The 14,655-nt window shown below is 38.9% G+C and overlaps 1 protein-coding gene across 1 annotated transcript in view; it reads right to left on the bottom strand.

Annotated features, from left to right (window-relative positions):
* Positions 1-14,655, bottom strand: part of Trim44 (TRIM family member 44) — a 102,436-nt gene that overhangs the window by 51,956 nt on the left and 35,825 nt on the right. The window contains exon 4 of the mRNA XM_048443615.3: positions 8,567-8,586. Coding sequence (XP_048299572.2) covers positions 8,567-8,586 — 20 coding nt within the window. The remainder of the gene's footprint in view (positions 1-8,566; positions 8,587-14,655) is intronic.

Below are 14,655 nucleotides of genomic sequence, written 5' to 3'. Positions count from 1 at the left end.
GGAAGGCAGAGAGAGAGAAGTCATGGGTCTGTCAGAGACAGACGCTGGGAACTTTAGCTGCTAAGCCACTGTCTTGTGGTGATACACAGATTAATAGAAATGGGTTAAATTAAGATATAAGAGTTAGCCAATAAGAAGCTAGAGCTAATGGGTCAAGCAGTGATTTAAGAATACAGTATCTGTGTGGTTATTTCGGTTCTAGGCAGCTGGGACAAACAAGCAGCTAACCCAACTTTGTTCTCATATCCTCACTAACATAGACCTGGGCACAATTTAGGCAATCTAAGATGTTTTCTGAATAAATTAATGAGAGAATTTCTCTGAATCTCTTTTGTTTGAGAAGTTAGGGAACAGAACTCCCAATGGAGAGCCTCATTCGAATAAGTCTTAAAGTCTAGAGTATAAGCATGCACATCATCATAACTACCGTGATGGAGAACAGATAGAAATTGATCAGAGAAGAGAGCTACAGCAGGAAAAGTGACAATCCAAGCCTGTTCTTATCCAGCCTTTCTTTAGCATTATGAAATCCTGGACAGTAGGCAGATGTAAAGAGGATATAATGCAATAACTACACAGCATTTACATTTAGAGGCAGAGTCATGTCAGAGGCATTTTTCCAGATGCAAATGTGCACAAAATAAAGTTGTTACTCTCAGGCAAGTTTCTGAAAACTTTAGCAAGGAGGCTAATTTAGTATAGACAGACAGTACAATGTACAGCATAGCTTCACTGTCCACCTGGCTAGAGGAGGAGATAATCAACCCAACTCAGCATAGGCAAAGTAAGTCCATGCTCCATAACATAGAAATGTCAGTTAAGAGACTCCCAGGCTGAATACCAACTTAAATATTGGAACCTTGCTTTGTTTAATAAGCAGTCCAGCAGTCTCTATTCTATGCACAAATATCAGAGTTCCTTTCTTCAGCTTTTAGACAAGCCTAAGTTGAAGAGAACGTAACAATCAAACCATCAATTTGTAATCTGAGGACAAAAGAAACATGTATATCAGTGACTTAATTATTTTATTTTGGTAAGCTCTAGGAGGTCAGAAAAATATATGGTTAATCATTTTGGGAAAGTGGAAAATGTAGCATGCACCTTCATGGTAACTTCTTTATTTAAAATATAAGTAGATGATGTCCTCTCTCCTGCCACTCACATGCCTGCCCCACACCCCAACAAATTAATGTCCTCCTCTTCCTTAACCATTGCTGCTCTTAAGGAAACAAAACTGTGATTTACAATTTTAAAAATTACTAATTAAAATGCACACAACTAAAATGAATAAATACTTCCCAAAGACTATGTGCTAGATAGAGGCTTGCTCCAAACTCTGTCACTACTGGGAGGTATCATATCCTTAGAAAGTAAGTTCTGCTGAAGAACCAGGTTATCGGAGTATGCACTAAAGAGCTATTGAGATTCTGGCTCTCGTATATTTTTGTCTCCCAGGAACCAAGAAAGGAAGTTTCTTTTACTATCCACTACCTACCAAGATGTACTGTCTTGTTACAGGTCCAAGGACAAGACAGCCCATGACCATGGATTAAAGCCTCTGAAACTGTACGTGAGATAAATGTAACTTTCTTCCCTTAACTTATCTCAGGTATTTTGTTGCAGCAATAGAAAAATGACTTAACACAAACCCCCAAACTTGGTAAAGGTGAGAAAGGGAGGTGAGTATTTACACAGAAATAACAGTGTACAAGGTTAAGTGACTTGGCCAAGGTCACATCATTGGTCACAGGCACAAACAAAAAGATAGGTAGGTTAATGCCTTTTGCTCTTACTCCTTCCAAACATGCTTCCTACTTCATCAGACAGCCAGCACGGGTCACACTCACAATGATCTCAACAGGCACTTTATGCTTGAATAACAGCTACCTTTGAAGATGAAAATTCTACAGAAGTTTTCTGTATAACTAATATTATTAAAAAGCCATTTTCCTCTTAATTTAAAAAGTACACAAAACCTCAACAACAAATCAAAATTTAATGCAGATCTTGCTCCTTTTCCTCTGAACACAAGAGTTTAAGGGTCTTTCTCTCTGCCTCTGATTGCCTTCCACAAAACAATTGCTTTCACACCAGCCAATCATACTGCCACCCCCTCTCCTCAAATACATATTACTTCTCAGCAGGCTTCAGCAGGGGTAGAGAAGAAGCCAATCTGTGAGGCAGTGAACACAAGAGCTCCCATAATAGTACAGAGAAGACAGAAAATTGCGGCCAAAAGTGTAAATTGCTTTTCTTGCTTGAAGAAAAAAAAAAATCATTCTGGGCTTCAAAGACACATCTACAAGATGACTCCATCGTAGTTAGTATCCATGTTCTACATATTAAGTCTTTTGCTCTACCAAACTCTCTAAGGATCCTTGCCAGCCATATGATGTGAGTGGTAGATAACAGGCAGAGCAATAGGAAACTATCCTGTGATGTCAAACAAAGGCTTGCTTGGCTCCCTAGAGAAGCCTCTTGGTGTTGGTGCTCAGGAGATTAAGTAGATATCCCTCGATAAGCACAGTAACTAAGGAGAAATCACTTTCAGAAAATAGGTCATAGCAATTGTACGTCAGTGAGTCATGGTCCCCAGGTTAGAGGAAGTAGACCGAAGTGATTCTCTGAGGACTGTGTGTCAATTCTCTTGGTTTTCACATAAGGTCACAAAGAGCCTTGTGCCTGCCATCTGCAGACTATTCAAATGAGCCTCCAAAACAGATCAGACTCACTTCATAGTACTGCTGCTACTTACTACCTAGCTTGTGTTCTCTATGGGAATTTATTAATATGTCCTCATTTAACAAATGGGATAATTACATCATAAGAGTTGCATGAATTAAATGAAAAAATATAGTAAGCACTTTGGATATAATAAACCTTCAGTACAGGGTAGCTACAATTATTGTTGCTGTTAATTTGCTAGACAACTACACAGTAAAATTTGCTAAAGAACAGGCATAAACAAAAGCACAGTATCTGGCTATATCTTATCAAAAGCCTAGAAAGTCAACACACAAGAGTAAAGAAGACAAGAAGACTCCAGCTGGTGAAAAGGAAGAAAAATCTATTCCACAGGATATAGGATTTTTGTTGTTGTCCCTTCCTCAGTAGAGGATGACTGAATATAGAACCTAGTCTCCAAATATTCATTACTTAGCCATTCTTTATGCTGGGAGACCTGTATTCCCTCCTTCCTTTATACATCAAACTCTCTTTTAATCTCTCAGCAACACAGAAAACTTTGGAAAAAATTCCCTTTGGCTTGTTGAAATGGTAAAGTGTATATATCATAAATGAAAGAAATTTTAGATCAAAGGCAATCTGCCCTGAAGTGATAATTGGAATAGATTGAGTCAAATGGTAGTTCAACACAAATAAGCTGAATGGAACCAACAAGCATGGATTTAAAGGTTAAGAAGAAATAAGAATCCTCTTTTCTCTTTTTGCCAATTTAGAACATGCTCTCAAGAGCACATAATACTGAAAAAGGTTTTGTCAATTCCCAGTCCAAGAGAATCCGGCTGACACATATGGCAGTGTGGCTGAAGGGAGACAGCGTGACATCTTAGTTACTGGTAAAGAAACTCTATGACTTGTCAAAATGACACTAAGGCATCTGCAGTTAAACCTGAAAGCCAGTCTCTCACACCTCTCTGCATATGTCCTTACTCTTCTAAGCAATGTGACTTTGGAATGTGGTCATAACAAAATGGAACTGTTCAGCCTAATCAAGCTCTGTCAGAATAGAAAAGGCCATTTACTATCCCATGGAGCCTTCCTATTCTACTAAGCTCTTGTCTCTTAGCATGGTCTTGTTTGAACTCTCTTTGGGGAAAACAAAGTCTAGAGCTGTGTCTGTCCTAGATTTCAAGAAGCTAGACAATAAAGGGGTAAAGGGCCATGGAGAATTTGGTGTCCAAACCAAATACCTGTACAACATGGTGAAACTGTAGTTAATAACTAGAAGAAAAAAAAAAAAACACTGATTCAGGATCATATCATTACAAGGCTAGTGCTGGAACTGAGATATGATTTGTCCCAGTGTGGCCATAACCAGAGGTGATGTAATCTTTAAAGGGTGAGGCCTACGGGAATGTGACTTGGACACTGAGGCACCACCCTGGGAAGGAATTAATTTAGGCCTATGGAGCTGGATTAGTTCCAAAAAAATGAGAGCCCGAAACCTCCCGCATTGAACCCCTTTTCTGTACATATTCAAGCTACTATGATGCCATGCACAATGAGGTTCTCACCAGAGCCAACAGATAGTGGTGCCGTGATCCCTAGAACCTTCAGAACTACAAGCAAACCAATGTCTTTATGTAGTACCCACCCTCACAGATTTTGTTGCAGAACACAAAACAAAAACACCTCATTTAAGTCAATTTACATAGGCTTATTTTGTTTTCTTGTTTTTTGTTTGTTTGTTTTTGAGACAGGGTTTCCTCTGTGTAGCTTTGGTGCCTGTCTTGGAGCTAGCTCTTGTAGAGCAGGCTGGTCTTGAACTCACAGAGATCCGCCTGCCTCTGCCTCCCAGTGCTGGGATTAAAGGCGTGTGCTAGCACTGCGCGGCCTAATTTACCTAGGCTTATGATTACCTCCAGTTCATTTTCCAGTCTGAAGACAAAGCAGAGACATCTAAAATACAAACCTACTCAGGCCAACTTTTGTTCAAAGTGCTGTTTTTGCTCTTTTCGAGAAGAGTCTCATGTAGCCCAGGCTAACAAGGCTGGCCTTAAACTCTTAATCCTTCTGCCTCTACTCCCTGAATGCTGGGATTACAGGTCTGTGGTTTAAAATTCTTTAATGGCTTTCCACTGACTGCAAGATAGTGCAAACACACTAAGAAAGTTTCTAAAGGATCAAAATTATCACAGTGCTTTTTACCGTCTACTTTCTCTTGTCTAGGGTTTTTCCATTACAATTTCCTCTACCCACGAGAGCGAAGCCATGCTCATCCTTTGCTGTCTTCTCTCCTTCCAGACCTTTATCTACACACACTCTTTTCTGTTAGAACTCCCTTCCTTCCTCCTTCCCCCTCTTCTATTCATTCACTCTTTCATTCTTCCCCTCTTCCTTTATTTTTCTTCCCTTTTTTTTCAAATAGATAATGGTTTAACTCTTTCCTCAAGCAGCCTGAACTTCTCTTATCACTTCCTTCACCATGCTGCCCTACAGGCTCACCTCTTCTGTCTAGACTCTAAATGTACAAAGTAGGTACCATGTCTGTCTTAGTCATCATTATGTGAGTAACGGTGTGTAACACATGCCTGTGCTACAGGAAGAACATAAACATAAGTTTAATGTTTACTTCTTTATGTAAGTGATTTCATGAATTTATATGTATTCCATGTGAACAGGAGCCCACAAAGGCTAGAAGAGGGCATCAGATGCCCTGGAATTAGTTATAGATGGTTGGGGAGCAGATATTTCTCTTAACTGCTCAGCCATTTCTTCAGCTCCCACAAACACATTTTAAAGGAATAAAAACATGGGAAGAAACTAGGAGGGTAGAAACCATAATATAGAACAAGCCTGCTCCTGAAAATGTTTTAAGGTAGAATCTGAAGGGATTCTCTGATATGTTTGGCCCAAATCACAGCAAACCAGGGTGGGTTATTTCTCTGTAGTTCTAAAGTGGAAGCTAAGAAATATAGTTCTTTTTTTTAAAATATTTATTTATTCATTCATTATGTATAGAGTGGTCTGCCTGCATGTGTGCCTGCAGGCCAAAAGAGGGCACCAGACCTCATTACAGATGGTTGTGAACCACCATGTGGTTGCTGGGAATTGAACTCAGGACCTCTGGAAGAGCAGCCAGTGCTCTTAACCTCTGAGCCATCTCTCCAGCCCGAGAAATACAGTTCTTAAGAAAAGGAAGTACTAAAAGATGCAGATCCAAGACATCATTTAGAGCATTTTAAGGAAGGGGTTCAACAGTACCAAGTCCTATTGATCAGTGGAGTCCCACAGACTCTCCCAAAACATCACAGGCTATTGCCATTGTTCTTGGTTATTCTCCAATGGCAAGACCCTATTTTTGAAGATACCACATATTTGAGTCAGTAGACATGGGGCAATTGAGCTATACTGACCTAGAAGCTTCATCTCTAGCAGCTAGCTTCCACAGTAGTGGAAGATACCATGCAGGCTATTGGGGATGAGGTGGTAGGTTGTATCCGATATTCTAACTCAGCTGTAAATCTGGCAAGATATGCCCATGGAGAAGAGTGGGACTAATGCTCTGGGAGTAACTGAGCACTTTCCTGGTTGGATTTAATACCAATCCACAAAATGGGACACATGCCTGCTACTGTTACCTGGCCCAAGAATCCACAGTTGGGGTCATGAGCCCCAGGGGAAAACCTACTATTATTCTGCTTAACAGACATCGTTTTAGCTCTCTAAATATTTATCTTTATAGCCATATATTATTATGTTTTCAACCCTCATCAGAGAAGTTTCTTTTGCAGTATATGGTGATTAACACAGAGACTCACAATTGATCAATATGCAGACTAAGATATCATAGACTGTTCAGCCCTAAATGGGACATCGGTATCATATGCCCTCCTCTGCAAAGTCCTCAGAGGATCACTTGAGAAGAGGAGGAAAGACTGTAAGGGCCAGAGTTAGTGGAGGGTTACTGTGAAACAGCCTTTCAGGACATGACAGACCACTACCCACATGAACTCACAGTGCTGGCAACTGCACTCACAGGGCCTGCATAAAATCGAGCCAGCCAAAATCCCAGACTTGGGATGAGGGAGAGGCTCACAAAATCCCACTCTTAGGTGAGGATCTATTAGCAATTGATAGCCGCTGGGGAAGGAAAAACACCACTTTTTTTCAGGGTTGTGATAGTTGATAGTTTGCCCATATTCCATTGGATGCTCCTATACCCATGCACATAATGGTAGTTCTAAATGGACTCAGTGGGTTTAAAAGGAATACATGGAATTGGAAGGTAAAAGTCACTGTGGGGATATGGAAAAAGTTAGGGAGGAGGAAGTAGGGGGTAGATTTATCATATCACATTATACTCATGTATGAAATTTGCAAATAATACATTTTTAAGTGGAGAAGGAATTCAAAATGTGGTAATCAGCTCTAACTGTCAACTTGACAGGATCTAAAATTACTTATTAGACAAACCTCCTCGCACACTTGGGAGGAGTCATCTAGGTTTTATTGGCTTCTAAGCATGGCTGTAGGGAATTATCTTGATTAGGTTAAGTAAAGAGGGAAGCCTTCCCACTGTGAGTGGCACCATTCCCTAGGTGGGATCTTGGACAACATAAAAATTAGAAGGTGGGATGAACACAAGCATTCACTGCTCTGCTCTTCCGCTGCAGATGGAATGTGACCAGATGTTTCAAGTTCCTTTTGTCTTGACTTCCCCACCATAAAGGATTGTACCTTGAATTTTGAGCCCAAATAAACCCTTTCTCTCTTAAACTGCTTTTGCAGGGTTTATTTCATCACAATGATAAAAAAAAAAAACAAAAACAAACAAACAAACAAAAAACCCAAAAAATAAAACCTGTGACAGGAGAAAAAGGAACGATATTCATTGGTCAGAAATAAAATCAAAGTCAAAAACTAGCTCTCTGGGCAATCTCGAACAGTTTGTTTAGATTCCTTTAAGAAGGAACTGAGCTACATTAGCGGCACTGAGGTCTGAGGAACTCTGGTCTCTGCAGAAACCGTTCAGGCTCTACGGAGACAAAGACAGTGGATCACCTAGGGACATAGTCTTAACCGCACAGAAAGAAAAATGCTTGACTTGAAGAAAAACCCACTGAGGTTCTACTGAAAGTGTACTAGGAAGGACTTGTGGTTAAAGAAAAGATCAAATAGCAGAGACCTAGACACCCTTTTTGATATCTCCCTGTCTTGAGTCCTTCAGTCTCCATGACAGATGGGCTGTCTGGACCATTACAGTTTGCCTGATGGCACAGCTGCAGCATTTCCTAGAGTCCTTTCTGCTCAGCAGATGGAGAGTGAAGAGAGGAAAGTCAAATCCAAGTTCATTATAAGACTGAGGCAATAATAAATGCTCTGTTAAATTTCTCCCAACTGTTGATACAGTAAAGTACAAAGGCCTTTCTCCCCTTAATAATGTTTTTTATACCTATGACCTAGTATTCATTTTGCTATTCACTGTGTCAGAAATAATACACAATCTAGAGCACATTCACAAAACCCAATTTATATCAGAAAAGAACATGCTAAGTTTAGTATGTCCACCTGATAGTCTAATTATCATTCAAATACAGAGCCCACTCTTCTGAACAAGGACTCTGAATGTGCTAAAGAACAAAGCAAAGTCCCTGTCACTATGTGCTTTCAAGTCCACCTTTATCTGAAATTTACAGGCAGAAAATGACACAGACGGGGAAGGGGATAGGAGTCCTACAGAACAAAGGCCTCAGAGCCCTGGATTAAGACAGATATTCCTTTTCTCTGCAGTCCCTTGCTTATCTATATTTTAGGTGCATTAGAAGGTCACAAACGTCATTCCACTTCTAAGAACAGACAAGCAGCAAAAATGTAGTCTTACCTGGGTCCTTCTTCGTCACCCTGAAAAACAAAAGAAGAAACAGGGTTAGAAATCATTCTTGGTAAAATCTGACTCATATTTCTTTAATTTCCCCTTAATTTCATGTCCAAACCAAAAGCAAGGTTGTCTACTTATTTTAACAAAGACAAACCAAAAGATGTCTAAGAGCTAAGACAAAGACTAATATATCCCTCTGTTCAAACTACTCAGCAGAGATGGACTCATAATTTGCCCTTGCAAGCATGGAATGTGAGCACAGACCTAGGAGGTCTAAATAATAGCCTTGCTTTTTTATTTCTATGGCTGGCAGTATTTAGTTCTCAGCAAACCAAGAATCCCAAAATAGCAGCAGGTCTTGGGCAAAGTTGACCAGCTACAAAAGTATCAAGCTGTTTTCTTCAAAAACTTATTTCTGTCTTGGTCTAGCACTTTTTCTTGAAATATGAACACAGTTGTTCTAATATACAGCATATTGAGGTGGGAAGAGTTCTAAATTAGGACTCAGGAAATAGAGATTCTAACTGAAGCTCTGAGACTTATGACAATGTGCCACTGGGACATGCTAATTGGTTAAAACGATCCTTGGTTTTCCCATCTGTAAATGGGTAGTTTGAGCATCAGTAATCTACCTCATTCATTACTCAAACAATACTTTTCCTCTTTTTCTTATTCATTCTGCAAAAATATGTATAATTTTTCTATGTGGTTCATTTTCTTGACCTAACTTCCTCAGTACCCATCTCCCCCTGTACCAAAAGGAGAGTGGAGTGGGAGAATTGTCTGTAATCTGTCAATTATATTTTAAATAAATGCTGGTTGGCCAGGCAGGAAGTATAGGCGGAAAAACCAGACAGGAAGTAGAGGTGATGCAATGAGAACAGGAGAATTCTGGGAAGCAGGACGCTCCCTTCGCCATTCATGCGCAGACCGCCGAAGAAGCAACACGTGAGCTGACAGTTGAAAAAGGTACCAAGCCATATGGCTAACATAGATCAGAATAATGGGTTAATATAAGCTATAAGAGTTAACAAGAAGCCAATCAGTTTATAATCTTATGGAGTCCTGTGTGTGATTTTCTTTGGGACTTGCCAGCTGTGGGGTACTGGGCGGGACAGATACCCCAAGAAGCCAACCAGCCCTCATGTTACAGGAGAGCTTTCAAATGACTCCGAACCTTTCCACAGCAGTCATTCATCCTTTCACATTGCCTTCTTCAGTCATTTAGGGTTGACTTCAGTAGAGAACATACCTTCTGCTTATACTCCCAGAGAATCAATGAATAAACTGATTCCACCTTGTGGAATAAATATTCCACCTTGTGTAAACTGGAAGTAGACACTCTGGGTTCAAATCTTGGCTCTATCAATCACTTTCTGTATTACTCTAACCAAGCTATTCTGCCTCTTTCAAGTTCAACCTCCTAGTTTATAAAGTGAGGTAATAACTGTCTCTGTAGTAATAAGATCAATATAAGGATTAAATAATGCTCATAAATACTAAGCATAGTACCTGAGTGGACACTGTTAATAAAGGTTACTGATTAATATTAGTAGTAATTCAGTGTGGATGACTAAAAATAAACAAGTGTGTGTAAGTGCTAAGGATAACCTTCTATTAGTTCTCAACAAGGAGCTCATACACAGAAAATAAACTACATATGCTATGGGCTCTACCGAAGTGATAAACAGAATGACTTCAGAGACAAAAGGGAAGAGATGGTGATATATACATTGATACTTGGATAAGCAGGATTCTCCCAGGCTGACAATAGTGAAAAGTGGAAGGAACATTGCCCTAAAGAGAAAAGACATAACAGTTTAATTAAAATAGACACAATAGTAGATAGATAGATAGATAGATAGATAGATAGATAGATAGATAGATAGATAGATAGATAGACAGACAGATAGAAGATAGATGATTGACAGGACAGTAGGAAGAAAACTCTAACAAGAGCAAAGACATGATAGTTTAATTAATAAAGAGATAGATGATAAGATAGGAAGGGATGGGGAGAGGGGCAGAATTTGGGTTCTGTGGAACTAGAAACTGAGGATGTGGCTATGTATTTTGGGCAGTATGAGAGTGGGGCTAAGGGCACTGTGAGTTAAAAGTGCAACTGGGATAAAGACTGATTATCAGAGATTAGGCCTGTAAAGGAAGCTCCAGCCAGGAAAGGGATTTAATCATTCTATGTACTGGAGACTGAAAAGAAGGGCATTTTAGCAGACTATCGAGGGGTGGATGGTGTAAGGGCACTAATCATTGTACTTCAATGAGAGAGAGGGCACAAAGTGCTGAAAGGATGATATAGGGTAGTAGAGGATTTCTTTGCATTTTGATCAACTTACACATCTCAAGAGTACTATAATACAGCAAGGAAAGTTCATATAATTTAAATTTTACGAGTTATACAACCATCAGTGACACAATTAAATCTCAACACAATTTTTCAATTATCTTTGGCTATTTAAACATAACGATCTAAGAGAACCTTGTAGGAAAATACATCTAAATGCTCTCCCATGATTGAAAGCAAGTTCTCCTCACAGCCACACATCTTGGTACAATGGTTATGAAATGGGATTTGTGTATGGTTTTCATTACACCCCTCAGTTCTAGCACTTTGTGAGGCTGAGGAAAAAGAGTGGTGAATTAGAATCCAACCTACATAGGAAGGCTTGTATGAGATTGAGCAGCATTTCTGAGTTATAAAAATAATCTCACATTAATTTCAGCATAAAAGTTTGGTAATTAACTATTCCAGATTCTGTTTTCTAAACAAGTATGTGATGTAGTGTTCAATAATAGAGACCATTACTGAGCTTCTTCTGAATTACTCATTGATATTGCTTGTGAGGGAACAGGAGAAGAAAGGAAAGGCAGTTTTGTTGTATTCCACTTTTTTCAGAAACAAAAGTCATTATTACAAAGTATGCAGAATGCCAGAATAAAAGTTTCACTATTGAAGGACTGAACAAACTGAAGAAACAAGCACATTTACAAAGTATGCGTCTACACAGATGATGTCACCAAACACCCAGGAGACTATAACTTGCTGGTAAAAAATATGCACATGCTGGTCCTGCTATCCCAAATGTTCATCTCTATCTAGAAAGCCTTGTTAATTCTAGCCCCTCCTTTAAGATCAGGCCTGATTCAGAAACTTCCTTGCTGTGGGACAATGGTCTTTGATAATACAGTCACTTGTATTATTTTTAATAAACATTGATTGGCCAGTAGCCAGGCAGGAAGTATAGGCAGAGCAACGAGAACAGGAGAATTCTGGGAAAAGGAAAGCTCAGTCTGCAGTCATTGCCCAGACATAGAGGACACAGATGAGAATGCCTCACTGATGAAAGGTACCAAACCATGTGGCTAACACAGACAAGAATTATGGGTTAAGATGTAGGAATTAATTAATAAGAAGCCTGAACTAATAGGCCAACCCGTTTATAATTAATGTAGTAGACCTCTGTGTATTTCTTTGGGACTGAACGGCTGCAGGACCAGGTGGGACAGAAACCTCTGTCAATACTTCCTCACTGAGAGCTTAGAAAAACGATGCTCTTTTCTAATCTCTGTGCCTGTGGAGTTCATCCTTCTCACCTAGCACCTAAAGGAAACTGATGGTGACAGTACCACATGGTATCTCCCTCACTGATTTCAACCATTTGAAAAGAAACTGTATTGTTCATATCTAAGGTGCATAAGAATATAGTAAATAATTACTTAGGAGTTCAGACAAAGATATAGCAGGATTTAAGATTAATTTTTATTGCTATTATAATTTAATTTTGGCTACAAATAATAGAACTGACTTCTTAGATTAAGCAATATTCCCAAATCCCTCCATCCAACATCGTGAGTGCTCTTAGATGACACACTGCACTAGAATGTGACCTTTCCTTTCTACTTTTGACCAGTGGAAATAAGGTTCACCAAGGTTCAAGTTGAATCTAAAATCTGCTCATTCAGGTAAACCTGCAATAATCATGACAAGTTAAATAATAAAAATGAGGGTAAGACAGACAACCATTGTCCCCAAGAGTTATTGTTTCTTGAGAATTTAAATGCTTCACAGCATTCATTAAAGATGGTAAAAAATAGTAACAATTTTGCATATATGTTGAACATGCAAAATACTACAAAAATTAAATTACAACAATGCCTAAGATTCTACATTTAACTTGCTTTGAATCATATCTCCTTCACTACAGAGTAACACTAGATATATTAGACAAGTAGTTTACTCTTTATTTCTCAGGGTACCCAGAAGCAAACCCAGAACCTTAACAAGCTATGTGAACATTTCCACTGAACTATGTACTAGTCTCAACTAGGCATTTAAAATGGTAGTGGATGTAGCTCATACTGAATATATGCCATTCAATTTCAACTAGCAAACTCACATTTTTCTAACAATATCTGGACACAAAGTAAAAACTACTAGATTTTTAAACTCAAAAATAAATGCTTAAGATATGTACACTTCATTTTTAATAATTTCTCCACAGAAACAACCTTTCCTAAGATTATCTCATTGCAACTCAGAACTCTCCTTTCAAAAACTGGCAGAGTATTGGGGGATATACTCAGTTGGAGGTGCATCTAGCATGCACAAGGCTCTGGGTTTTGTCCACTGTACTACATAAATTGAGTGAGACGGCATAGGTCCGAAATCTCAGCACTTGGGTAACAGAGGCAAGAGGTTATTCTCAGCCACACGGCAAGTTTGAAGCCAGCCAGGGTTACATAAGACTCCATCTGCAACAAAAACAAACAAAACAACAACAAAAACCATATACGTGAGGCAGAATATAGAAATGTTCATGAATTACAGATTAAAAATAAGCATATCAAGCATATCTTTCTATTTTTAAATTAGGGCCACTTTTCATACACATACCCGGAGTGGGGAGGGGGTGCCTAAAGACTTTGGGCAATATTGTAAAAATAGAGTAAAAACTAGCAGGAGTGTTAGCTAGATACTTCACTGGCAAACGGGCTTCTCGAGTGAACACATGCTCTCTAGAAGTGCCCACATAGCTCTATACTGTATCCTCCTATTTTGTGAAGTCCTTGCTGAAATGGAAGGAGGACACTGAGGCACAGAGGTAAAGGTCAGACTGCAAGGAGACACAGGAAGTGCCCAGACATCCATTATTTCTTAAGCATATTATCCTGAATAATAAAAATTTAGATAAAATATTTTTAATATTTAATTCTGATAGAGTAGAAATTCAGAAAACAGAAGGGAATACTTCTTAGCTTGGATTATGAAGCAAATGTATACCTAATACAACTGACAAAAATATTAACATAAAAATTACAGATCAATACCCATCATGAAAAGTCATAAAACCTCTTAAATTAGCAAATAATACATCACGATTGAATAAAACTTTATCCCAAGAATATAAGGTTAGTTTAATACTGTAAAATTATTCAATGCAATTAATAATTACAATATAATACAGAAAATCCATATAGCCATTGATAGATACAGAAGACAAAAGATAAAATTATGACTAAGAAAACTTCAATTTGATGAAGAGTACTTGGAAACACCATGAGCAATGGTAACACCCTGAGTTCTGCCCTGTACAGCAGTGAGCAAGGCAAGACTGGATCTTCACCATTATGCAGACACTCCCCAGGTGGGTCTAAACCTTAGAGGGAGAAGCAAGACTGTCATTGATAGCATGACTGCTGATGAATAAAACCCCAAAGAATTGGTTAAGCTACAGCTATAACTACTATGGGAATTTGACAAGGTTACAAATACAAGGTGAGGGCTGGAGAGATGGCACAGAGGCTAAGAGCATACTGCTCTTCCAAAGGTCCTGGGTTCAATTCCCAGCAACCACATGATGGCTCACAATCATCTGTAATGAGATCGGGTGCCCTTTTATGAACTGTAGGCATACATGCAGGCAGAAAACTGTACTTATATTAAACAAATAAAATCTTAAAAAAAAAAAAAACAAATACAAGGTGAAAGTTCATTTGTTGCTGGGGACAGTAGAGCATATAAGAAGTTACAACTACTTGAAAGGCAAAGGCAGAAGGACCACTTGAACCAGAAA

This window comes from Myodes glareolus, chromosome 10 (assembly GCF_982192425.1).
Source record: "Myodes glareolus chromosome 10, mMyoGla1.1, whole genome shotgun sequence".
NCBI lineage: Eukaryota > Metazoa > Chordata > Mammalia > Rodentia > Cricetidae > Myodes > Myodes glareolus.
The sequence above is the reverse complement of the archived record's forward strand: the minus strand, read 5'-3'. Positions and strand labels throughout refer to the sequence as shown.